We start from the raw sequence: 27,837 nt of genomic DNA on the forward strand, positions 1-27,837 counted from the left end.
GAGCAGAGAGAAGCAAACAGGAGATAGTGAAGCAAAGGATAAGAAAGTAATCATTCTTGTTGTGTTGTTCCAGCCCCACCTACCAGAACTAAGCTCTATGATACTCAAGGATCTGCGACTTTGGGGTGATGTAGGAAGAGGTCTTGAGCCAGGCAAGAGAGGGCACTCACCACATGTGGACATCCTACCCAAACCTGGCAGAAAAATGAAACTCCTGGGGGCTTTCTGGAATGCCTGTGTCTCAGAGTGGTGGTGGACTCCGAGGCCCTCTAGCTATGAGGGGCCCTTAAGTTGGGGTAGAACAAATTTATTCATCAGGGAATAGAACCAGTTTATTCATCAGGAAATAGAATCAGTTTATTCATCAGGGAAACTCTGGAAGGGGTATCAGTACAGAAGTCTCGTCATGTGGTTGCACAAAGACCCTCAGTGCTCCCTGCTGGCTTTGCACAGTGATGAGGCAACAACTCAAGAGACCCTGTGGATTGCTGAGTCTCTGGGCCTATCTAGAGGTGTGTGTAGATACTCAGGAGGAATAGTAAACTGCAAACAGCTTTTATTCAAGCTTTAATTAATGTTCCTTACCTCAGACCTCATATTTCTGCAAGGGTTGACTCTTACTAGAGATTACAGGGGCAAATAACATCAGATATGCCAGAATCTGGGACCCGTTGGAGATAAGCTGGACCCAAAGATTCCTAAGGCCAGACCTGCCCCATGCCCTTCTGGTTATATGATCCAATAAATCCCCTCACTTCGAGAAAGTAGGGGGTTTTGTTACTCATTGTCAAACAAGTCCTCTTACAATACAGAAGCTTGTTAAGACTTCCCAAGTGATTGGATATGGGCTAACAAGAGGGCAAATTCCCAGGCCACAGCTCTAAGAAGCATGGCTGTCTGGGAGGGTTGCAGTGCTATAAAAGAGACAAAGAAGTTAGGTATGTGGAGTAGAGTTTCACCAGGCATGTGAACGGAATTGAAATGGCAGCCTGTATTTATGAATGCTGTGTAAGCTGGTCCAATAGAGTTTGAATCTGCAAAAAGCCTGTTTCACATTTTAATATTGCAGGTTAATTTCTCTTCCAATCACTAAATACCTCTCGCCCTTCCACTTTAGTACTTAACACTTGTACTGAGTGCCTGAAAACAACCATACACAATAAAAAAATTCTACCCAAGTCTATGATTTGGACTAGCTACTGACAGAGAAGTCCCTGTGGATTGAGGATTATTAAATATGAAGTATGTTTGTCAGAAAAAAACCTTTATTTATATAAACAGTAGAAGTGCCGCCATAGTAACCCTCGTTGGTTTGCTCTGCAGCCCAGAAAGGCCTCCCAGCCAAATCCCCACCTCCTTTTTCACTGCAGGCCTGCATTTTTTAAAAATATTGCCAGCCAGAATTCCATGATCTCCCTGCTTGGTTTCTAAGCTCAGAGAATATCATTTAAAAAGTGATGGGGAGCCAGTTGAAACTACTGCCAAAGCTTCTAAATGAAAGCTCATTTCTCACACACACACTCTCACACACAAAGACATATTTTGTTTGCCAACTACAGTATGCTTTCCCTTTTTTATGTAACCAAAGTTTCCTTGAGCCTGACAGCCTGCAGGCCAATGAAATTACATTAACATGTGACCAGCAGTAACCCACATTCTGGGTTTTTCTCCCACCTGTTTACGTAGACTCTGGGAAAGCAATCTCCCACATTTTAAGGGGTGCACTAAAATGTACCATGGAACAAATCCACTGCTAGGCACGGTGCAGTCTTCCTCTGCAGTGGCATCTGTGGGGTTCCCCCATCACCTTTGTGTGGCAACAGGTGTCATGTGGACTAAGGAGGACCCACACACACATACACTGCCCTTTGTGTTAAACTCAATAAATGTTCCCCGTATCAGGTCTCTGTGTCCTCTTATTATCTTACTGACATTTTTAGCAGAAGATGCCCCTGCCATCCAACAAATCCAGCCACATGACCAAGAGCTGGTTCTCAGCCTCATCCTCCCCTCCACAATGAGGTCAGCCTCATCCTGTCTAATCCTTGGGAATCAGGCCCTCACCCCAAGTAGGCCTCTGGGGAGCCCAAGCCACCCGTTTAGACAGATGCCCACAAGGGGATCCCCATAACAAGAGAGCATTTGAAAATGTAGTAGTCACAGCCACCCTTTTCCCTCTGCAAGCCTGAGGAAGATGATGTGAGCCCAAGCACTGGGGAAAGGGTCGCTCAACTCCAAAAGAAAAGTAAATTGACCTCAGATTATTTTCCTATGGCTTTTCCCACTCCTTAATATTTGCCACATTGCTTTTCACATTCCAATTCTCAAAAGGACATGAGCATTAATAATAAAGAAGAATGAAGTTAAATTAACTGGAATCAAAAGCATTCTTTTTCTCAAGTGTGAAAAGCCTGAGATTTATGGCTTTTACACTACAATGTTCTACAGATAGGGAAAACAGCCTGCCACGTTACCAGAACTGCAGCAATGATGTTACAATAAATCAAGTTAAAGATATTTATTAAGTTTAGTCAGATTTCATTTTTCTTTTTTTTAAACTTTGCTTGCTATTGTTTTGCTTAAAGTTTTTAACTTACTAGAAAATAAGTAATGCCTCCTCTATTACCTACTTCCCACTCCCATCACTGACAAGTTCTACCTTCCATTTATTATATTACATATATAACAGCAATAATATCACTTTATAGACACTGTATCAGAAAATAAGTATTTAAGAGCTTCAAGATCCTGATACATTATCTTACGGATCTTGACTCAGGCTTCAATTTCCAACTCAACGCAGGGCAAGTTTGTTTATCCTACTGTAGTGTTTCAATCCAAGTATCACACCAAGAAAATGCTGCCTCTGCTTAGCTCTAGCTAGCATCAACTGAGAAGTAGGGAGAGAGAAGCTAAAAAACTTTTTGCATAAATACTTACTGGTAACCAACTAAGATGAATTTTAAGAAAACTCTTCACTAGGAAAATGTATGTCCAGAAACATGGACTGTGGAAAACAATTATCCATGCTGATGTGGCAGCTTCAGGTCTTGCGGGAAGGTGGGAGAGGAGAAAAAGGGAGAAAGGGAGCTCTCATTTTTATGAGTAGACAAAACAGCCCATCTATTTATTGAAATTACTTGAGCCTAACTCTGCCTCCTGCAAAACACAGCAACTACTATAAGCACTAGGGATAGAGACACTAGCGTGGTGTTTATAAAAGGATTCTGTAAAAGAAGTTATAGTTCTGTAACAGATTACTAGATACTACAGCAACTTTAGATTTAGAATATATGCTGTCTTGCTAGCTACCTTAAATATCTTTCTTTTGCAACTATCAATTCAAAATTAAACAAAATTGTTGAGCATTGTACATCCTGGAAGTCGGCTAAAAACAACACATTATTGCAAAGAAATTTTAAAGACTTGAGAAAGTTTAATATCTCTGGAGTATGACATCATAAAGAGTAAATCCTTTCTTTTATCTAATGATTCTAAAATAATTGGGAAGCTGGAGTGGACACACATGGCTTTTGACATTTATGCAATCATTTCTTGTTTTTAAAAGCAATAGCAGTGAATAACTTTTAGCATCAAAAATGCTTACCAACAACTGAAGTAAAAACTGGCTACATTCTTAATACAACACAATCTTTAACAAAACTACAAGTATGTATACACTTCAAATATTGGCAAATTGCTTCAAAATGCAATTCTCAGCAAGTTTTTGGTAATTTATTCACAGTTCAGGATTAGTTACTAGACTTACAAGACATGAGGAAAAAATGACCAATTGGCTCAGCAAACTAAATAACTCATTTTAAAGAACACAAAACTAAAAGCAAGGATGAATCTAGGATTTTTAGCTCAAGAGAAATATAAAGAAAATTTAAAAAATTTTTATTATTTTAAGAAATGTAATCACAGGAATTTAAAAAGCTAATAGGATCATTTTTATATTCATTCTGAAAACTAATGTAATAAGGTAGCTGGAGAATTTCCTAAACTGTTCTCATTAGCCACTATTTATGGTATATTTTGTAACATTAACATCAGCTAGTACTGTCTTATAAGTTAATAGCATAACTTTACAATCTTGCTAGTTAACTGATTTTTAGTTTAACTTTGGATATTATACGTTTGAGGCTTATGTTATCAGTCCTATTGGATGTTACATCAGAGATCTAAAGATATGGTTAACTTCATCAAGCTAAGGAAATACTGATATATTAATAATCGTTAAATATTGGGGGGTAACCAATTTCAGTGTTAAAAATTCAGACCTTAACAGTAAAAACAAAGGAATGTGATCTAAAATCTGTTTTCATGGGTAAAACACTTATCTGCTATTCTGGTACATAAAATCTACTAGATATGTGGATATAAGACTAAAATATCTTCAATATTCCATCCAATTTCTTTGGCCTTCATAAATTCGATGTAAGCTATAAATTCTTTTTCAATGACATTGTGCTTTTTAGAAAAATCACTTAAGTTGTAGCGTAGAATGGATTACATTTGTCTTTTCCTTTTTAGTGCTATAGTATATCCTAACTTTTTAAAATATAAGGAAAAAAACTAACCCCAAAGAATTTCTTAAAATGCTTGTTAAAGCAAACAATTTGGTTGATTTTCCTTCTTTGATGAGTAACAGAAATGTGTCAGAGGAATAGTACCATTGAACTTTAAAAAAGGTTCATTTCCTCTCATCCTTATTAATAACTCAGGCCAAGAGGCCAACGTTTGAAAGAATAAGATAGTCTAGACTACGAAACAACTTTCTAAGAAACCTAAGCAAAAAACCCTGTTTTGGTTCTCTTAACCAACAGCCCCACTTACATATTATCTTGTGCCAGTTCCCTTTACTTAGTGTTCATGCTTGACTAGTCGTAACCTTTGCATTTAATCACTGCTGTTCCATAGAGTACCACAAGATAGGCAGATAGGTGGGTAGGTAGATAGACAGACAGAGATAACAACATACTTTATAAAATGTATTTCACCTCTTAGGAACATACATGCCCCAAAACTTGGATCACTATTTTTAAGTAAATAAATCTATTTACAATATTCAACAACTCAGTTCAGCTCTATTTGTCACTCTCTCGCTCCAGCCTTCCAATGATCTTAGTCTTCACTAGTGATGAGTCCTCCAAAGGACAGGTGGATTTTGCTTTAAATGAGATGTATTTTTCAGTTCCATGACTGATGACTTGTCTATAATAGGCTGTTGACGTAGTTACAACAAACTGAAAATAGTTAACATTAGTTTCCCTATTTCCATTTATTCCTATGGCATAGGAGATTTTTATAAAAGACAAAAAAAAAAAAAATCAGAAAAGCTGACCGATTCCAAAATAACAATCATTACTGGGCCATGTGTTAGATGCTACATATGACCCTCCAGCATAAAAAGAGCTCATGGCCTGGGGTAGGGAAGTTATATATGAGTTAATTTAAATGTTAGGGGCTCCCTGGTGGCACAGGGATTAAAGACAGCACCATCAAGTTATCGTCAGCCACTGCAACATGAGTTCGATCCCCGCAGGCCAGGGAGAACGCAGCAGACCTCTCCTGCCTCGCCCGCTGCTCCCCTCAGTAGTGTATTTCAGTACATCTGCCTGTTCTGCCCCCTACTCTCTCTGGTGAATCCTCTCACCTCCCCACACCTCTGGCTTATACCCCAGTTCTTGTATGCATAAATAATTCTTTAAAAAATATATAAATGTTAAATGAACTGTGAGAAAGAACTTTTTATATAAAAGAACTCCTTATGTAGACTATCTTCCTTAAAAAATCAGATTTTCTTATCCTGTATCACACTGGTTTTAACTGGGCGTGTAAACTTAATAGTGGTTAAGCTTTATTACAGAATCTTTTTTTTCATAATTAATTTATAGAAGTATTTAAAAATCACATTCAATGGCAAAAAGGAGGGGAACCATGTTTGGAAAATATCACTCCTTGTTCTTAATATTGGCTTTTAGTATGTGATTTAAACTTATCCTTGCTTAAACTGTGTATGTGTCTTAAAGAGAGAGACACACAGGAGAGAGAAAAAAAGAGATTGTGAAAACTGATTGATTTCACAATTAAGAAACACTATAAACCCACACAAATCATGCACAAAATGTTAACATAAGAAATGACACTGTACACACACTTAAAGTAGGTCTACACAAACCAATCTTAAAAACAACATAAATAGAGATATAGTAGCAATATATGTAAATATTTTATTTCTTAAAGTGGTGCTTTTAGTCTCTATGAGTCCTTCCAAATTGCCTCAAAATATGCCAATTCTTTCCATCGCCCTAATAAACAAGAAAAATTACATGCTTCACTTGCAGCAATATTTATCAGTGAATCATTACCTTGTCAAGAAGTTCAAACACAGAAAAAGGAAAGAGTGCGCTTATTTAAATTATGCTAAATTTAGTTTTGCCTTCACAATTTTAAAATTAAAACTTTTGAAAAGGGATTTAACCAAAACATGGACATGTTATCCTATAACCCTCAAGACTTGGTCGAAGAAATCCAGGAAGAAATTGTTAAAACTTTTTAAATGTCAAATACTCTATAAATATTTTAATCGAAATTGTAAATTTCCATTTCTGACACTAATCAGCTGAAGGCACCTCAATATTACTTTATGTATCTTCTTTGTTCCTAAATATTTTTCAGGGATAGGACACAGAAAACACAAAGAAAATACCTAGGAAATAATGCAAAATTTGATTCAATCCTTCACTATTATCAGCATAAAGCATATTACTTTTTCTAAGCTTATTCATATACATTTAGAATCAAATAATTATTCAAAAGGCTTGCAAGTATTCTAAAGAATCATAAAGAGCTTCTAAACTAGCATGAAGGTACTAGTTTTATGCAAAAAGGCAACTAAAGGAGGTTAATATTAACTGCAGGAAATTCTTCCTTGGGACAAAAGTTGAAGAGAATTCTGAATACATCAATATTAATTTAACTGTGTGATAGCAACTGTGTGTGGTAATTTCAAAGAACAAGATAAAAGTCATTCAAAAGTCATTAAAGAAAATCCTTCATATATAAGGAATTAGAAACCACTTTAAAGAGATGAAAAAACAGGAAAAGGATACCCAACATGTATGTATTCCATCTTCAAATTTAAAATCACATTGTCAGTTGTTCAAAGCAGCTCGAAGTTAAAGTTTGTGCTATGAGTTTGTGCAAATAGGTTCTGCTAAGGGTTGGAGAAAACCAATGCTTTCCTATACTATTTAGTGTCCTACGTTACCTCAACCTACAGATAACAGGAAAGAGCTTGAGACAAAGGTTATTAACCTAACTTAGTTATAAATCCCATCATGAAAAATTTTTAGTTATTAAGTTTTACAGTTTCATTGAAAAACAAAACACAAATTTCAAAGTAAATCACGGCATATTCTCTTTATATATAACTTAGCAAAGCCTTAATGAAATGTTCAAGTATTATTGGCTTTAGATATTCCAATTAAATGCATTACTCTTTCACTGGTCTGAATAAACAGAAGCATCTTAAAACAAGTAACAATTAGTTTAAAAACATTCAATACTCTAAGATTGGGGAGGGGAGCAGAAATTCAACACCCAGTGTCCCTTAAAGAAAATGAGACCTAAATCTCATTTCTGATACAAATTGCAATACAGATTCTACTATTCAAAGTCCCCCACAAATTACTGGAAAAATATGAGGTAATTTCACAAAAATCACAAATTGAGTGGAATAATTATAACTGATTTATAAATAAGGATTTGCTTAAAAAAGGCTTAGAAGGGTGACATTTTAAATCAAGGTTTTAAATACAAAAGGTGTCTTGTGTTGCTTAGTCGCCCAGATGCTCCTTATTCTACAGTTACAGATTTGGCAAGATTCCGGGGGAAATCAACCTGCAAAAATAAAAGCAAGATTTGAGAGATTATATACATTGGGAGAACTAAGGACAGTTGTTATTAGCAAATTATTTTCATTTATAAAGACAGAAAATAACATGCTCATTAGCTATCTTTATTATAGGCTCAAGGAATTACATTAAAAAACACAGTCACATAAAGTATCTTGAAAAAACCTGAGATCAGTTATGAAAAAGAATTCTAAGAGTATCAATCAGTTTAACACATAAAGAGTTCCTGTGGTCCTCTACAGAGGTGGGAGCCCTGTTAGGAAACACTAGAAATGTATAAAAGCAGGATGGTTTGGTTGACTGGGATCAAGAATGCTAAAAATTCTTCAGTATGTGTGGGACAGTCCCCAAAACAAATAATTGCCAGGCAAGGAATGCTTTAAGAAAACAGGTATATTCCCCAAGGAGAATCAGAATCATGTAGGTAACCTCCAAGATTCCTTCAAGTTCTATGGGTAAGAAAATATTACCATATAACCTACAAAATCAGCCATACAAACGCAACAGATGATAGATATATAACAAATGGATTACTCACATGCAATTGTTTAAAATTTAAAAGTATCAGAATGTACTGGGGATCTATGCAGTGGTGCAATACTTACATCATATCCTCTCAGCACAGCAAGATGGAAAGCCAGCAGTTGTAAGGGGATCACACTGAGAATGCCCTGCAAGCAGTCCACTGAATGGGGCACCTTGATTGTTCTTTTTGTGTTCTTAATGGTCTCAGTATCTTCCTTATCACAAATCACCACCGGGCGTCCCTGAAAACGAAAAATCACACATACACTGGTAAGCAAAGGCAGGAGGACTGCAGCACATGAGTGTAAATTTTACACTGAAATTCACCTGTGGTCTCGCTGAAATAGACTTATTTAAACTCAGAATCCCATGTGGTAAATCAGACTGATCTCACACTTGAGGAAATGAAAGTTTTGGGGAATTCAGTAATTTATTTATACTAACACAACTAAGAAATACCAGGTTCAGTACTTAAATCCACGTCTGCCTGCTTTGAAGCTCAACGATGTAACCTCTACATTGTACCTAGAAAGTAATACCTTTGGGGATTTGGATTTACATATAAAGCCAAATAATCTGAGGAAAATGAAGTTAAGCAAAGCACTCACAAGATTAATGTAAAAATCCAAATGTAAGGTTTCAACAGAAATATTTAAGAATATTAAAATGAAATAGCACACACTACTTGAATAGGAGAGGACTTGGAGACTAAGACCTCAGTTTTGATCTTGGTTCTGCCTATTATGAGATTATGGGTTGGGTCTTGTCGAACAAAATTCTTAGGTATCTCAAATTCCTCACATGTAACCCTAAACATGTTTCATAAACCACCTGCTTGGCATCAGTTTATCCCTTTAAATGTCATAATATTCAAATATGGCTTATTGACCCAACTCTTAGACCCCTAAGGCAACCCAGGGCGCAGGCCCTCACTTACCTGCCTAGCAATCACCTGCTGAAAAGCATTCTGACACTTGGCATAAGTGTGATCTCTCATGATGATCATAATGACAGGCATCAACTTATCCACTAAAGCCAGAGGGCCATGTTTTAATTCACCAGCAAGGATGCCTTCAGAGTGCATGTATGTGATTTCTTTGATTTTCTAATAGGAAAAGAACCATGTTAGTCTTCAGTGCATTTTTTTTTAAATTCATTTTTAAGCAAATATTACACAAAACATCAGATGTCTGAAGTTACTACCTGTTCATCCAAAAATATTAAAAGGATCATTTATCTATCTATAAATGTGGCTAGCAATTTAAAACCCCATAAGGACTTTTTGAAGATTTTAGATTATCATAAATGTATTCATGTATCTTTGTAACTATTGTTCTGATTTGTTTCATGTTTGACTTCAACTAAATTTCACACCTAGAGACCTTAAATTTTTTTTTCCACGTCTTTTTTTTTATTTTAAATATATTTTATTTTTATATTCCCCATACAATTGCAACCCCCTTATTTTGACCCCAATCCCTCCCCTCCCACCCTCTACCCCCCATAGAGTGTCTCTGGTTCATAGTTTTTTGTTGATTTTGATTTTCACTTTCTTATAGTTATTCATTTTCCTGGTCCCTTATTTAAGTTTTCTAGATTCCTGCTATGAGTGAGACCATCCAGTATTTTTCTTTTTCTTTCTGGCTTATTTCGCTAAGCATGATGCCTTCCAGCGCCATCCATGTTGCTGCAAATTGCATGTGTTTATCTTTTTTGAATGCTGAGTAATATTCCATGGTGTATGAAACCTTAATTTTTATTTTATTCTTATTTGAACAATTTAACTCAAGTTACTTGTTAACTCCAAGTTATCATACCGAAATGTATGCTTTTTGATTTTCACTTTTGAATTAAGTACTCTATTGTACTTTCTCAAGATAAACACACCAGAGTGCATAAATACAAAGGCACTTAAAAAAGTTCCACTCCATTCAAAATCATAGTTTGAAATTTAAGTGAGGAAACTTACCAAAGCTCCTTCAAGACAAGTAGCATAATGATAGCCACGTCCCATTATCAAGACTGATTTCTGATGATAAAGTTCTGTTGCCAACTTCTGAATTTCATCATCCATGCTCAGTACTTCCTTAATCAAATCTGTTAAGAAGCAATTATTAGTAAGTGGGTCAATTGTATGGTGAGGGATAGAAACTAGATTTTTGGTGATGATCATGATGTAGTATATAGAGATGTCAAATTATAATACTACACATCTAAAATTTATGTAAAGTTACAAACCAATGTTACTTCAATAAAAATTTTACTTAAAAATGTTTTAACTTTAAGAAATAATTAGCAAAATGTCTGAAAGAGAACAATAAACTGACAGATATAATAACAATACTACTACTAGGAATAAAATTAGAAAGATCTTAGTGACTAGCTACAAACTATAGTTTCCAGGGTAAGAAAAGAATTTCACCCATTAGCCATTCCCTTTGACAACAAAAGTATAGTATATGAATATTTTCATACCAGGCAACCGCTTCAATCCAAGCATGATCTCTTTACGTCTCTCTTGCATGGAGATCCTGTCATCACACATCATAAGGGCAAACATCACAAGAGACACAAACTGGCTGGTATAAGCCTGAAATACCACACAAAAGCAAGAGGATCAGCTGTAGCTGCATTTTAAGAGCTCAGAATTCCATACCCATTGGATTTCCCATTGGTTTTATAAGTATACACTGATCATCTTTTAAGACAGTAACAGTAAAGTGAAACAATACTTAGGGAATCTCTCTCTGTTCTTCATTTTTGAAGCCTGAACAAATGATTTAACTTTTATTTCCAAATAGAAAAGAATAATACCTAATAATGCCTTGGATGCTTATTAAATCCCTAATACTCTTCTCTAGGAAGAGAAACATGCCAAAGGAAGGTGAGTAGAGAATAAATGTGCATGTGCATAATAACTAAACTGAATTGAATGTACATTAAAAGCAAGGGCTTATAGGACTCTCCTTGGGTTTTTATTGAATTTTTTTATTTTGCTCTTTGATTTTTCACCTTTTCCTACTGCATGTTCCTCATTTCCACCTTTTTTAAAGTTTGGCTAGAAATAAAAAAGCAAGTTGAACTGAAAAATAAATAATAATCTTACTAAATGAATAAATAATTACATGCTTGTGAAAACTGCCTTCTACTCTTTGCTTCTACTCTTTTTTTATATTGTTAAGAAAAGTAATTATTAACAGATATAATTTTGTAACTTGCTTTTATTCCTAATTAACATTACAAGCATTTTCCTAAGGCAGAAACAATTTCTCTCATTTACTAGTGTATAAAAACCTTGAGCCGTTTTTTTCATTTCTTAAGATCTCAGATGTCCCATCTGTTAAAGGTATAATGATACTCAGAGGATTTTCATGAAAATTAAATGATATTAATGTAACATAATGTCTGTCACATAGACTTAAGATATTAAGTTTTTAATGATGAAATTATGAGCTAAAAGATATTCATGTTTCTACGCTATAAAATGGTGGCTACTTTAGGATTTGCAGTGATACTGTCAAGACTATTTTCAGTCCCATTAGCTGTTGAATGAATGTGAGATATGTCTGTTTTGCCACATACTGCACAATATTAAGAATTGTCTTTTCAACATAATTTTACCATTTGACTGCAAGATAATGAACTTTTACTAATACTTTACCATACATATATTTGAACCTGAAAAACTAGTAAGATTTTTTTTTATATTTGTTAGTCATTTATGTTTTCTCTTTTGAAAATTAACTTTATTGTTCTTTACTTTTTTGACTTGGATTTTGTTTTCTTTTTCCTGTTTTTTTAGTTGGTCTCAAGGTCTTTATTGTTAAGTTTCAAATACTTTTTTCCAGTTTGGATTGATCTTTTATAATGGTACTTATTGACATAAAAGTTTCATTTTTTATATAGTACTTTTAAGCTTGTACAGTCCTTCATCTTAACATTAGTTGATTGTCACATTTTCTTAATTGTATTGTTTTCATTGTCCCATTTATTTTATATTTTTTGAAATTTCCTTCTTTGACCATCTGAAATTCATTTTAATGCAAGGTATTGATTTCTGTTCTTATTTTCAGAGATAGCCAATTTTTTCCTTCCACTTTACCCCACTCTTTGACATTTCCTATAGTCCAAATACTTTGATATACTAAAGAAGTTATACTGCAGGAATACTGATTCTGACCCACAGATATGTTATTTCTTTACAAAACAACCTTCCATCAATTTGTGCTAGGAATTTAAAAGTCCGTAAGTTTATAAAGTTTTAATTTCATCAACAAATATTTATGAGGCATCTCACACATTTCTTGGCAAAGCTATTTTTACAGCTATTAAAAATAGAATTTTATGGCTAATTAAAAATAGAGAAGAATTCTAAGCACACTTCTATCCATATCTTTTCGAACCAGTCATTGTCACTTTATAAACAAATTTTGTGTATGTGACTTCTGATTCATTCCAAGTTTTTAATTGATATCTTAAGCTCTACTTAAGAAATGGGTAGTCAGGCCTCCCCTGGTGGGGCAGCGGTTGAGCACTGGGCTGTGAAGCTGCCCGCAGCCTCTGCAGCGACTGCTCGATCCCCGGCTGCCACGAGGGTCCCACGTGGCATGACAGACCTCTCCTGCCACACCCACTGCTCCCCTCAGCAGTGTATTTCCTCAGTCTGCCTGTTCTGTTCCCCACTCTGGCTCTGGTGAATTCTCTCACCCTCCTGCGCTTCTGACTGTACCCAGTACTTATAAATAAATAAATCTTTAAAAAAAAAAAAAAAAAGAAACGGGTAGTCAAAAGCACCAATTGCAAATAAGAAGAAACCTGTCTCCTCCTTTTCTATTGTTTTACTTATTTTTTTCTTACTAAACTGGGTAGATTTGGCATCTATAGGGATTTGTGTGTTCTAATTGAAGTCCTCTGTACCATTGAAATCTACCATTTCCTACTTTTCAATAAACTTATTAAATGCAAAATATATTATTAGGGCAGAGGAAGAGATCCAGTATCTTGACCCCTGCGATAATTAAACTGTTTCGAATCCAAACTGATCAGATAAGTATGGCAGGTTCCTCCAGTCTATACCTAAAAATGCTATCCTACAGACTAACGTTTCTTTCTTTGGACTTAAAATATCTTAACAATGGTTTTTAAGTACAATATTAAAGTAACTTTAATGCTTGCATTTTTCAATGACATTCCCATTACAGCTTAATTTCCAATTTAATGTTTTTTATTTTATCAGTACATACCAGAAAACCAATTATGATAAAAATAAGCTACACCTTATATTTAAAATCTATTAAGGTTTGAAAGAATTTACCAGTACCAGGAAAATGTTGATTCTGAACTTTTAAACTTGGTTTTACTTTTTATTCAGCCAAAAATAAAGTAACTTTGGTTTATTTTCTAAAATCAACAATAGTCAGTACTGTGGTGAAATACTAAACACCTGCAATAACACACAAAAATTGCTGAACCTGCACATCAATTCCTACAGAAATATTAAATTTTCTATGGTATGATATTATGGGAAAGTTATATCCCTCTAACCATGACAGCGTTTGTAGCAAAGATAGGAATACATAATCAAGATTTTATAGAATCCTTCTGTTAGTTCCATCATAGAACTCTAAGATCATGATTAACCATAAGCTTCTTTGATCACCCCATTAACATAGAAACTTGTATTTGTCATTCAGAAACGGTCCAGGACCAAACATCCCAAAAATGTTAAGTAACTACAAGCCCAGAATGTCTAAGGGGGCTGAGAAAACAAAATCACTTCAGAACCCAAGAAAAATTAAAGACCAAATTGCTATACTTACTAAAATTTTTAAGGGAATCTTTTTTTTAAAGAGATTAAAGTATGCACTACACAAAGATGCTTACTTTCCTATACCAGATGTTATAACTATTAATTATTGAAAGATAGTGAGTGAAGGGAATATGGGGCTTTTCTATCCTATATTTGCAACTTCCTATAAATCTGTGGTTATTTCAAAGGAAAAAAGAACTTGCAAAAAACAAAACAAAGCAAAACAAAACAAAACCTACTGATACAAATAAAAAAATGAGTGAATCTCAAAAACCATGTTAAATGAAAGTAGTCTGAAAGAAAAGACATGGTTCCACAATTCCATTTATAAGAATTCCTAGAAAATTACAATATATAGCAAGAGAAAGCAATAGTACTTGACTGAGGCTGGGGAGTAGTACCAGGGACTGATTATAAAGGGGATACAGAGTACTTTTTTCAGAACTTTTTTCTAAAATCGGATTATGAGTGTAAACTACCCCACTTATTTTGTGTGTATAAGCACTCCCCACCCAAGGCAACTCAGACACACAACTCAAATGCTTCTTGGGTCTGTGTTCTCCAGGCTACAGTCTTAATAAGAACTAACCCCCCCCCCCAATACATTCATGTATTTTGCCTCAAAAATAAAAGAAACTAGATTTAGACAGTAGTTACACAGCCAAATTCATTTAAAACTGTACACTTTAAGTTAGTGAATGTTATGATATAAAAAGGATACCTCAATGAAACTGCAGAAAAAAGGTTAATGGTAGAATCTAAGTGATGAGTATATGGGTATTAATGTAAAATTCCTTTAATTCTGTTCTGTGCCTGAAAATTAATGTAACCCAATATTGAGGAAAATTAAAGCTTTAGTGAATAACAATTAGAAATTTAAAAAACTATATATACCCTGGAAGCTCACAGCTCAAGAAAGAGTTAATGAAAAGGTAAGTCAATAGCATCCATTTGGGGGCCTCCCCCGTGGCGCGGCAGGCTGTCCACAGCCTCAGCAGCACTGGTTCAATTCCCGGCTGGCCGGGGAGAGTCCCACATGTGGGTTGGGAATTTATAGATTTAGCAGACCTTTCCTGCCTCGCCCACTGCTCCCCTCAGCAGTGTACTTCGGTCCTTCTGCTTATTCTGCTCCCTGCTCTGTCTCTGGTGAGTCCTCTCACCCTCCCGTGCCTCTGGCCTGTACCCCAGTGCTTGTATAAATAAATAATCTTTAAAAAAAAAAATAGCATCCATTTGGTGGTATGATCCCATATCCCACATATACCACACTGTGCTGTGAATAAAAGGGATCCAGGATTCAAATCCCTGATCAAAGCTGTCTGTCTGGATGATGTTCCAAAAATCCACAAGATGCTGCTGAAAGCAACTGGTTATTTATACAGGCACAGAAAGGGAACCCACGCACAAACACCCTGAATGTTTTAATCACTATTGGAGAAAACTTAGATTTCAGCTTTTAAATTCTAGTGTTAGCAAAATTCACTAAATAACCAAGAAACAAAAAACCTCATTTTGACTTTTCACACAATAATCAAATTTCACACACACACACACACACACAGTTTCCATGAGGTTCTTTAAAAGGAAAAAAATCAAATGTAGTAATGTACATGTTTACATCATCTTCCACGTACCGTCAATTAAATTCAAATCTACCAATACGTAAGCATCTTACTAAACCATTAGTAGGAAATAATAGACTTAAGCAACTGAAATCTTGAAATCATAAAGAGTAATACACATGTGGAGAGAGAAAGCCATTTGCATTTATATAAAATTCTAAGATTCCTATTTTTATTAGTATTGCTAAATGCATCATATCCCATTTAGACACTTATCTTTAAAAGGGAGGATGTTTTTAAATCTCTATAAAATAGACTATTTAAAGAGAAACAGATATTCCATATAATCATCATTTTTAATAATCAAATTTTATTCCAAAGACATACTATTTACAAACCCTTCAAAGGTAGTAAATATGTTGGCGAATTTATTAGAAAGTGAATATGTAAATTAAAATGTCCAAAATTATTAGAATTAAATTGGATGGTTCTAATTGATTACTTTTCTAACTCCCGACTACCAGTGAACTTAAGTTATACATTTGTCCCTTTTAAAATCCAAAGATGGGAGTGAAGAAGGGAACAAGTACTTTACCTACTGACCCATAAGTCTTGAAATTATAATGATTAGTAAACTATGAGTTCTGTAAGTGCTAACAAATTAAATATAGAATATGGATTAGTCTGTTTTACCAACACTATGATTAAATAACCACATAAGAACTAAGTGAAGAATTTACCTTTGTGCTGGCCACACCAATCTCAGGCCCAGCATTAATATGAACTCCACAGTCTGTTTCCCGTGATATGGAACTACCAACCGTGTTGGTGATCCCCACAGTTAAAGCTCCTCTTTCTTTACAGTACCGAAGACCCATCAGGGTATCTGCTGTCTCCCCTGTGTAAAAACACAAAAGTAACACACAGAGCAGTCAACTTATAGAGCATTTTTAGAACTCATGTTTCTTAGCTGCATAAACAAAAAATGCCTATACTTTCAAAAGCTTTATTTGTTTTAAATAAAATATAAATATGACCTTAAAATAATATATTTTGTAAACATTTAATAAGATCCTACTTTTTAAGATCTCCTTTCCTTCCTTGTTGAAAGCTCAGTTTTCTGACATAAAACATGTTAATTTTGCTAATTTATAAAGAATTATATAATAACAAAATCTGCATTTGCCATCTGTAACACAAGTTTATGTTTAAATTTCAGTTTTTGTCAGGATATGCTGCAAGCATTAGAAAGAATTACTTTCCTTTCCTCAAGTCCTTCAATTAGCTTACCTGACTGACTGATGAAAAAGCAAACATCATCTCGAAAGACTGGTGTGTTTCTATCCAGGAAATCACTGGCTAGCTCCACCATAACAGGCAACTCTGTCAATTCTTCAAGAACTTGACGTGTCTGTATCGGAAAGATGTCTGTCTTAGTCACACAACTTTACTTCAAATACTCATGCACTTCTTTGGATTCAATATATAATTTTCCCTTTCTGATTATAAATATGATATTACACACATTGTTAGAAAAAGTAAACAACACAGATTAAAGCACAGAAATAAGAATCCCACCACCTAAAAAGCATTGTTAACATTTTAGTACAATTTTTTTCATAAGTTAATGCATATTTTCTTTTAAGCAAATATACCTACACATTCAAAATGTTTTGAGAAGCTGAAAAGGCACTGTTCTGAGTGGGCCTGCATGTTTTCTCCAACCTCTATATTTCCTACTCTTTAAATAATAATTCATATAATTCTGAGTCACTGAGAGATTTCAAATAAGATAGTAACAAATGTACGAACACCCAGTGAGAAATTAAACACTTCACAACTGCAATGTATTCATAAGTATTACCATTTCCAAAATAGTCAATGTATTGAAATGCAAATCAAAAATTTTAGGCCCTACACATGTATAAATTTAACTATTTAAAGAACTGCAGAGATCACCTGCCTCTTTAGGCAAGTGGTCTTACCATCTCTGTATTCCTTCTACAGGAGTGAAAGATTATAAAGATTTCCTTACTTTATTTCTAACTTTTTGTTTCATAACTTCAGTTTGGCACACATTAGCAGTGTTGTAACATATACAAAAGTTTTCCTACTTTCATTTAATTTTTTAAGATTTTTAAAAAGATTTATTTATGCATACAAGAATTGGGGTGTAGGCCAGAGGTGCAGGGGGTGAGAGGATTCAGAAGAGACAGAGTAGGAAGGAAAAAAGGCAGATCTACTGAATACACTGCTGAGGGGAACAGCAGGCGAGACAGGAGAGGTCTGCTGTGCCATGTAGGTTAGCTTCCTGGCTAGGGATCAAACTCATGCTGCAGTAGCTGGTGACAGCTTGATAGCACTGAGACTTTAACCCCTGTGCCATCAGGGAGCCCCAGTTTTCCTACTTTTAAATAACGGAATATTACTCAGCATTCAAAAAAGATAAACTCATGCCATTCACAGCAATATGGATGGAGCTGGAAGGGATCATGCTCAGTGAAATAAGTCAGAAAGAAAAAGAAAAATATCAGCTGGTTTCACTTATAGGAGGAATGCAGAGGATCCAAATAAAGGATCAGATAAAAAAAAGTAATTATAATAAGTAAAAATCAAAACCAACAGAGACATTCTGCAGGGGGAGAGAAGGGAACAGGATCAAAACAGGGGTGGGAAGAGCACAAGACACTATGGTGATGGTACACGGGTGAATTGAGGGTGGGAATTTTACTGGGACTAGAACCAAGATGAGAAGCATACATTGTACAAAAATGAAGAATGATGTAAAAACATAAAATTTAAAAAACAACCTTTACATTGATGTATTTCATTTACTAATTATGCATAACTAAGTTACTGACACTAACATGCTATATGTGTTCATCAAACAAATGAAAATCAAATTCTTTTCTAGAATTTACAATATAAATGTTACACTGGAATTACAAAATAAAAAAAATATACAAATTTGGCAACTTATAAGATACTGAAAAATATACCCCAAAAAAGTAATCTCAAAATATATCTGTAATAATGTATGGCTTGTTCTTTCTGTAGAAGAACTTCTTTAAAAAGAGTGATATATTTCTATCACAAGAGATTTAATATTATGTATGCCATTGTATAAACTCAATTAGCATTTTGAAAAGCAAGCTATACTTAGAATAATTTCAGCTGGTTAATAATGTTCAAGATACATAGTACTAAAATTTAAAAAAGCCATTATTCAAATGTGACATTCATGTTTGACTCCACCAAAAAAAAAATCAAAAACCTATGTAGAACAAAACTAATGACACTATTTTATGAAACTATAAAAGGATCTAATGTTTGCTAACTATAGTACTCAGCACTCATGAAAAAAGAAAAATAAAAAAAATAAACCTTATATTTTCCAAAATATCAGAATTACAGGATTTTATCATAATATATAAATTACTGACCCAAAATTCAGGCTTGCATTAGATGAAACACTTGGTCAAATTTTAAGTTTCTAAATAGAGGGCTCATTTACCAGTAGATTTAAGACTCCACTGAATTAACCAACCCCATAATTTACATTAATTAATCTAATTCATTCTTTTTTTCTATGCTCAAAGCCATCTCTTCGCACTCTCCCCTTCAATACTGCATAGACATTCCTTTATAGGATTATAAATTTTCAGGGTGGAGTGGGGGCAGGCACATTTTTGAGAAAAGCAAAGCCTGCAGAGATGCAAATACTCAGTGACCAGCTAGTTTCACTCTAAATGACTGGCTCCCACAGTAAAGATAATTATTATGCCACATCAAATAAAAAATTACCATGATGAAGCTTGGAAATCAATCATAAAAGCAGAAACTGAGTGTGTAAAGGTCTTCTCTACTTATGGAACATGAACATCAGCAACACATAAACTGTCTCTTTATATGTGAACCACATGTAAATCTGATTTGTTGAACTAAAAGACCATTATATTCCTATGCCATGGCAGGCAGGACAACCAACCCATGTCTTTGAAACAGAATTTCAACTTCCAAAATAACAAAGAACAACATATGACAAAAGGTAGACTTCTCTTTGCATATCAAGTAAATCCTACTGAGTGTCACATGTTACCAGCTCTCTGTGCGTGGAGCAAGTGACAATGATAAGCAAGACCCAGTGATTGTTCTTATAGTAGGAAGCCTACTATAAGACAAAACAAGGATAGTGCAAAAACTTTCCCATTCTTTGCCTTTCATGAAGTGACTTGCAGGTAGTCAGCTTGTATGTCTAAGGACATTCCTAAGGCATAGCTTCCACTGATAAATGAATATAAGCAGAATTCCTTGCCCCAACAGTTTTCACTTTTGTCATTACAATTGAAAAACATAATGCAGTGTTTTAACAAAGGAGAGTTCTACATGGTGTGTTACTTGAAGATGTTATGTGTCTGGAAAGATACTACTTGTCTGCTGATGTCTTTTAATAACCGAAGTAACACTAATATTTTTAAAAGTTACTTACTGCTACACCAGCATGATAACTTGTTCCACAAGCAATAAGAATCAAACGCCGACACCTCTGAATCTCCTTGATGTGATCCTTCAAACCCCCCAAATTCACTGAAATGAAAGTTTGTATATATAATTAGTTAGGAAAGAAATATGAAATAAGCGATCATTTTTCATGATTATCCACTGCCAATCTGGGAAAAAAAAATATTGCCAGTTTAAAGAATTCATATCTCTCTTAGTATCGTTCTTTATTTTTTTTATTTTTTTTAAAAATTTATTTATTTATTTATACAAGCACTGGGTACAGTCAGAAGCGCAGAAGGGTGAGAGAATTCACCACAGCCAAAGCGGGGAACAGAACAGGCAGAGTGACGAAATACACTGCTGAGGGGAGCAACGGGCGTGGCAGGAGAGGTCTGCGCACCATGTGGGACCCAGCCGGTGGCTGGGGATCAATTCAGCAGGCGCTGCAGAGGTTGCGGGCAGCTTCGCAGCCCAATGCTCAACCGCTGTGCCACCAGGGGAGGCCCTCTATTTTTTTTTTAAGTAAATTAAATAGGGTACAAATTAGCCCCCATTAGTAATCTTACTCTTCCTCCTAATCTGCCCAGCCAACTCTAGTATTTGCCATATTCTACTTCGGTTATTTTTACATTCTTCTTTAGATTAAATAATCTTAAAAACAAAACTACAGGAATACAGACAATAAATCAATAGACGTTAAAGGGGCACAGCAGTTTTGGAATGATAAACTATGCACCATCGTGACTGTTGCAGAGGTAAAGACTTGTTATGGAAGTTGGTCAAAACTCACTGAATTTTACATTCAGTGAATGGTGAATTTTATTCTAATTATATCTCACCAAGCCTCCTAGGAAAACTATTGTCTTAGTTATGCTCATTTCCCATACAGTCCCCCAAACAGTGATCAGAACACAATACAAACCCACTTGCCCCTCCATCTTTCCCATCTTGATAGATGCCATTACCATTCACATAACACCAGCCATCCTTGATTGCTTCTAACCCTCCTCCACATCCACTCCATGAGCAAGCACTGGGAGTTCCATCTTCAAAACCTCTAATACTATCACTCTAGCCCAACATCTCTCCTAACTATTCTCTCTTGATTGTATACCTCCTGGACCCTGTTCTCTAGATATAGCCAGGATGATCTTTTTTCAGTGATTGTTTAAAAACAAGTATCTGATCTCAAAACCCTCCAATGAGTCTTGTCTTGTCTTGTCTTTTCTGTCTCTACAGATATTTGTGAGTTCTTCTAAGGGTGCCTTGCCTATGGATCCTCTTACACAAGGCTAGTTTTCTACCTATGAGAAATTTTCATTCCACATTCATTCGATTATTCAACTAGTATTTCTTGAGCATGCACCAAATGAATTTATAATCCAAGGCACAGCACACGCACCAGAGCTCTCAGACAGTTCATTCAAAGTATGACTGAGGAGAGATGTGCACGTCTATGGGCAACACAGACCCTCTACATGACCCACCATAGGTCTGTCTGCTCTACACTTGCTCTTTATCTCCTCAAACTTTTCTCTGACCAAAACTGGTTATAATATGGAATCAGATAAGTTTTGTTTTTTCTTTTCAAATAGTTGGATATTCTACTTTTTAAATTTCAATACCAAGAGAGCATATTACATTTCTGTATTTTAAAAATTAATAAACTAGAAAATGAAACAACAAAAAGCTTTACTGCCTTCCCAAATAAGTTAAAATAATGCCTAAATCATGGTGTTAAAGTTCATACATGACCAACCTGCTTACCTCTGGCCTGATCTAGAATTTACCCTCTCACCCAGGTCATTCCAGTCAGACTTGCCCTCTTGCTCTTCCTGCACTAGACCAATCCTGTTTCTGTTTGTGTCCCACTGCCTACAGTGTTTTTCCACAGACCTAGGCATGTTGCAAATGTTTAGCAGGAAATGTAATGACAGAAAGGTTGGTCAGGTCATATAAATGCAAGTAAGTTTGGAGATTACTCAGTATAAAAAAAGACAGATGACAAGAATGTCAAGAATACTCAAAAATGTTTTCCTGAAATTAGTCCTAGGAAAATGTTTTCCTGAAATTAGTCCTAGGAAATTCCCTGGTAGCTGAGGGATGCTTGGAGTAACTCTAAAAGGAGCTGCCTAAGTTCTAAACTGATGACATATATGACAGAAGCTTAATTCTAACAAAATGTACCGCAGCTACTGGAAGAGCAAAAGAGACTGGAGGACAGTGGCAGAAATGCAGTATGCTCGGGAACACCACTGAACACAGGAAGCTACTGCGGCTCCACATACCACTAAGCAATGCAACCTTTGGCAAGACACTCAAACTGACAAAGACTCAACTTCTTTATCTTAACAACAATACAAAACAGCTTTCCTATTTATATTATAGAAGTTTTATGAGGAACACATAACATAAATGAAAGTATTTTTTAAAATGTATGATTCCATGGTTTTTAGCATATTTAAGGTTGTGTAAATATCACACCACCATTCAGTTTTAGACCAGGCCCATCAGCAATCACTCTCCATTCCTCCTCTCAGCTCCTGGAAACCATTATTATTCCCTTTTTTATTGTGGTAAAATATACATAAAATTTTCCATTTTAACTATTTTTAAGTATACAATTCAGTGGCATTAAGCACATACACATTGTACAACCATCACACCTTCCTTCTCTGGAACTTTTTCATCATCCCAAACAGAAACTTTGTACCCATGAATAACCACCCATTCAGTCAGGGTCTCCCTAGGCCCTGATTACCACTATACGTAGATGACTATTCTAGCTATACCTTCTATCAATGGAATCATACAATAAAGGACTTTTAAAAGATGACACGGTTTCAGTGACAGCTGTGTTTGTTCTATAAGGATATAAAGGACAAGGAAGTTTCAGGCTGTCAATGCAAACCCCATAGGAGACTTAGAAATGAAAAAACAATTTGTATATAATTACCAGTATAGTCATCAAAGTTGACTCGTCCTCTCATCGTGTTCACAACTGACTCTGGCTGCTCAAAAATTTCCTTCTGCATAAATGAACTGAAGTTGCCTAAAATAAGTTAGATTATTAAAACAAAAAAGTTAATAAGCCAAAGAATAAGAAATTTGTATACAGCTAAGTCTATCCCTTTTAACATAATCATAGAAAATGAGACAACAGATTATTCAAGAGAATATTTAGATGATATTTTACCCTAGGTAAAGAAAAATGAGCAAGTAAGAAGGATAAATACTTTCATTAACTATACACCTAAAATAGGTAGTTACAATAAAACAGATAAACGGGACAAGCTGAAGTTTTGGACTTAGGTTCAATTCATGGTTCTATCCTTCACTAGCTAAGTGGCTCTGGAGAAACTTCTTAATTTATAAAATAAGAACAGTTACTCTATAGCATTGTACAATGGATTAATTTAGTGAAGATTTGACATATACGACAGTTATGCAATAAATGTTCACTATTACTCATACTACAACCCTATCAGAAAGGAGGAAAATAAAAGAATCATAAAAAAAATAATTAGAATAGTTAATAGCAACAAACCTTTTGCAAGGCTCGCTATGAGTGTCAGGCATTGTTCTAAAGATTTTTGCATACGCTAGCTCTCTTAACCCTCAAAACAACCTCAATGAAGCAGGTTCTATGACCCCCAATTTACATATGAGAAACTGAAGAGAGAATTAAGAGTACAAACCAGTATAAATAATAATGGTTTCCAATGAGAGAATAAGAATAGAGAACAGAATACAAATCATGCTGATTTCAAAGTATATTTAAAAAATCAGATATACTTACACTCACTTTTTAAATTTTTTCACCTTTTGTTTAGAAGCCACAAACCATGAATTAAAGGAAAACTGCTGTAAGACAAGCAGCTTATTTCTTCAAAGAATCATCTCTTTTCCTAGGCTACCCATCACTAATCATGGCAGATTTCACTCAGCACTGCGTCATCAGATTCCTACACTAGGACAGGAAGTAGAATGTCTCCTTCCTATTAAGACCACCACGCTATAACATGACAAAAGCTTTCACCCTTCATGATTTGCTGGAGTTCCATCTGGAGGGTTTGCACAGCTCGTCCAGGATGATCTCCTGCAGTTCGTTTAATTCGATGGATAGATAGACGGCCATCCACCACTGCTGCGACATCATCATCTTCAAGAAAGATAACTCGATTGGTGTGTTCTATGACAGCACTAAAAAAGATCAACGAGATATTATAATCAATAACAAATGATCACTACAAATAAAACTACCATTTGAATACAAGCATCAAATTTAAATACAAACTCTACAATGGCAATATCAATGCCATCCCCTAGAGGGCTGCGGGGAAGGGAATAGTTACTGTAGACAATGACTAAAAAGATTTCCATGCAGTAACCTAAACTGCATTTGATCAGATCAGAAAGCACAGCTAATCCCTCCTCATTTTATCACCAAGTCCTCCAATTTTAACTCCTAAATGTTCCGCAAAACCTCCCTCTATGTCCACCACCATAAAACTGTTTAAGCTACCATCAGGCTCTTGGCTGGACTATTGCAGCAAATTCTGACTGGTCCAAGTACATTCCCTCTAGTTGTTCTCTACCCACTCTCTGTTTCTGCCAAAATGGAAGGCAAAAGATAACTCTAACCAAGATTTCCCTACACCCAACAAGCTTGACAGCTTCCTTGTGCCTCTTAGGAAGACAACAAAACACCTTACCATGACCCCTACTCCTTTTCTAGCATCATTTCCCACCAAACTTCCTCCCTCGCTAGTCTAATCACACTCATATCCAAGCTTTCAAAGACTGACCTATAGAAAATGAATGTTCCTCCCTCCACACCTTCACATAACTTCTAATACCTCTTTAACTCTTGGTTCAAGCTCATTCTCTTAAAGAAATTTTCTATTGAAGGATATGTCTCCCTGTGATAGACATTTTGTAGCTCCTGTCACAGTTGCAATTCTTTACTTGTGATTATTGATTAAAATGTGTTTCCTCAGGCCTCCCTGGTGGCACAAGGGGTTAAGACACAACCTACGAAGCCATCCTCAGCCACTGCTGCACGAGTTCGATCCCTGGCCAGGGAGCTACCCACATGGTGCAGCAGACCTCTCCTGACTCGCCCACTGCTCCCCTCAGTAGTGTATTTCAGTCGGTCTGCCTGTTCTGTTCCCCACTCTGTCTCTGGTGAATCCTCTCACGCCCCCACACCTCTGGCTGTATCCCAGTTCTTGTATGCATAAATAAATAAATCTTTTTTTTTAAAAAGTGTTTCCTCCATTCAGGAAAAGCTCCTTGAGGGCAAGTAACTTTTTTCCTTCACCATTATCTCCTAAGCCTAGCACATGGTTTTGTTCAGAATGTTCAAGTGAATGATGAAAGGCTTATTGTTTCTTCAACTTCCAGTTTAAGCCACAACTGTCATTCTGTAACAAACTTATTTAATGATAGCAAAGGCACATCTTAGCACACCTTATACACCCACAAAATAGAAAACAGTAAAGCTTGTTTCCTAATAAGATAATATGACCCTTTAAGTATACTACTGGATTGTCAGAAAATTCATGTATTTTTTCCTTTGAAAAACATAGAAAAAATGTCATGACTTTTCTGACAACCCAATAAAGCGCATCGTTCCCTCATTTTTTTAATCTCCTACTTTCAGGTGCTTGTTGATAATTTTGGTGATTCCATTTTATCCTCATTACCACTAGTATTTCGTTTAAAAAGACAAGGTACTAGACTACAGCTGTAATAGTTCGGAAACTATAACTGGTATTATACTAAGCCATTCTATTCTCCAATCTAAATCTCCTCTCTGCAAAACCTAGGTAAAGCTCCTAAAAGAAAAGAAGGGGAGAATGTAACAGCTCAGAATAAATACTGGAATAGCTTCCAAGGACTATTTCCTGATCTTGTAAATGACGTATCTGTTTTAATTGAGACATATTCTTAGAACCCTATCTCCAAAAAGTTACCTACATTTCCTATATTAACAAAGTTCTCTTATATATGCTAGATTTATTCAAAATGATTTGTTTCCTGCAGCATGGAAGTTTCACTAAAAATTCTTTGAATCAACTAAGGAATCTCACCTTGCATCAGAAGCAAAGTAATACTCTACCGCTTTTTCTTCAACAGGGAAAAGGCAAGTTGTGCTGTCTACCCGAGAGAGATTGCAGCTTCCTTTCTTGTCTTTCCCTAGAGCACAGAGTTTACCCAAATCAGCAAACATGTAGAAAACCAGGGCCAACATCAAAATATACATGATTTCTATAAAACCAAAAAACCCCATAGCAACACAAAATAATTTCAGCAACTTTAGAATGCCAGGTAGATCACCTCATGTCCATGCAATAAGCCAATGAGAACACAGACCAAAAAGTGTAGAGTGAAAAAGCAACTATCAAAGAGAGCGTGGCAGGTAATAGTGCTAATTATAAATTTTTTTAAATATAATATTTCTTTTCCAAGTAATATGCAAATAATTAACTCATTAATATCACTTTTTAAAAATCAAAATGTAGACTATTTTTGTTAACACTGACTTAGAAGTAAAATCTAGAGGAATTTTGTTAAGATATGTAGACTAATCCTAACTTTATGCAAAACTTGATGGAATTCAAACAAGCTGTAAGCCTAGATTTAGCACAAAAATTGCATTAAAATATCCAATTATGCAATGAAAAATAAAATGAAGATTAGTAACATATTAATCTTTATTACCTCATAACAAAATTCCTCTAGATTTTAGCTGTAAGTCAGTATTAACAAAATAAATTTGTATCTTACACTAATTTCTAATTTAAAAACAAAGATAGAACTCTCCAACCATGGTCTATCATATGTGACACCTGCTACCAAGACTGAAATTATCCTATACCCAGAACCTCTTCTTTCTTACAATTGGGTTTTCTTATATTTCTTTTAGTCAAGATAAAGTATGGTCCTTTTGCAATGACAACAGCCTTTTAATTACAACACATTAGATTTCTGGCCATCTCTAATTCATTATGTTATTGATGAAGAACATTTTTTTCTTTTTTGTTCATTTACAAATATATTAAAAACTGGAAAGCATACTATCGGTTTGACAAATTAGTCAAATATAGGAAAAACATATTATTCGAAGAATATATAAATGTCCAAGACACAAAAGAAAGCACCCCCCCTCAAGGATAAGAATGTAGATCTTATAAACAGTGGACACAAAGGGTAGCTTATACTATAAAAATACTTATAATAATTCATGTTGCATCTATCCTCTAAAACGCATATCTATAAGGATTAGCCTGACATCCTGGAAAAGCTAACACTATAGGCAGATAAAAGAGAGCAGTGTTTGACAGGGCAGGAAATGAGACAGGGTTTACTACAAAGGGGCAGCTAGAGAGAACTTTTTGGGGAATGTAACTATTCTATATCTTGATAGCAGTTATACATTTGTTTGCATTTGACAAAACTCATGAAATTATACACCAAAAGGAGTGAAATCACTCTATAAAAAGAAATGAAT

At 35.2% G+C, this 27,837-nt stretch overlaps 1 protein-coding gene across 1 annotated transcript in view; it reads right to left on the reverse strand.

Annotated features, from left to right (window-relative positions):
• Positions 1-6,962: 6,962 nt before the first annotated feature.
• Positions 6,963-27,837, reverse strand: part of GFPT1 (glutamine--fructose-6-phosphate transaminase 1) — a 47,192-nt gene continuing 26,317 nt past the window's right edge. The window contains exons 9-19 of the mRNA XM_037527536.2: positions 26,417-26,522; positions 24,361-24,524; positions 23,278-23,373; positions 20,308-20,405; positions 17,109-17,229; positions 16,559-16,716; positions 10,923-11,037; positions 10,417-10,544; positions 9,385-9,552; positions 8,528-8,689; positions 6,963-7,908 (exon numbers count right to left, since the gene is read on the reverse strand). Coding sequence (XP_037383433.1) covers positions 7,864-7,908; positions 8,528-8,689; positions 9,385-9,552; positions 10,417-10,544; positions 10,923-11,037; positions 16,559-16,716; positions 17,109-17,229; positions 20,308-20,405; positions 23,278-23,373; positions 24,361-24,524; positions 26,417-26,522 — 1,361 coding nt within the window. The 3' untranslated portion in view covers positions 6,963-7,863. The remainder of the gene's footprint in view (positions 7,909-8,527; positions 8,690-9,384; positions 9,553-10,416; positions 10,545-10,922; positions 11,038-16,558; positions 16,717-17,108; positions 17,230-20,307; positions 20,406-23,277; positions 23,374-24,360; positions 24,525-26,416; positions 26,523-27,837) is intronic.

The sequence above is a fragment of the Talpa occidentalis genome, unplaced genomic scaffold, assembly GCF_014898055.3.
Source record: "Talpa occidentalis isolate TD23 unplaced genomic scaffold, MPIMG_talOcc4v2.1 talOcc4.5, whole genome shotgun sequence".
NCBI classification, from domain to species: Eukaryota; Metazoa; Chordata; class Mammalia; order Eulipotyphla; family Talpidae; genus Talpa; species Talpa occidentalis.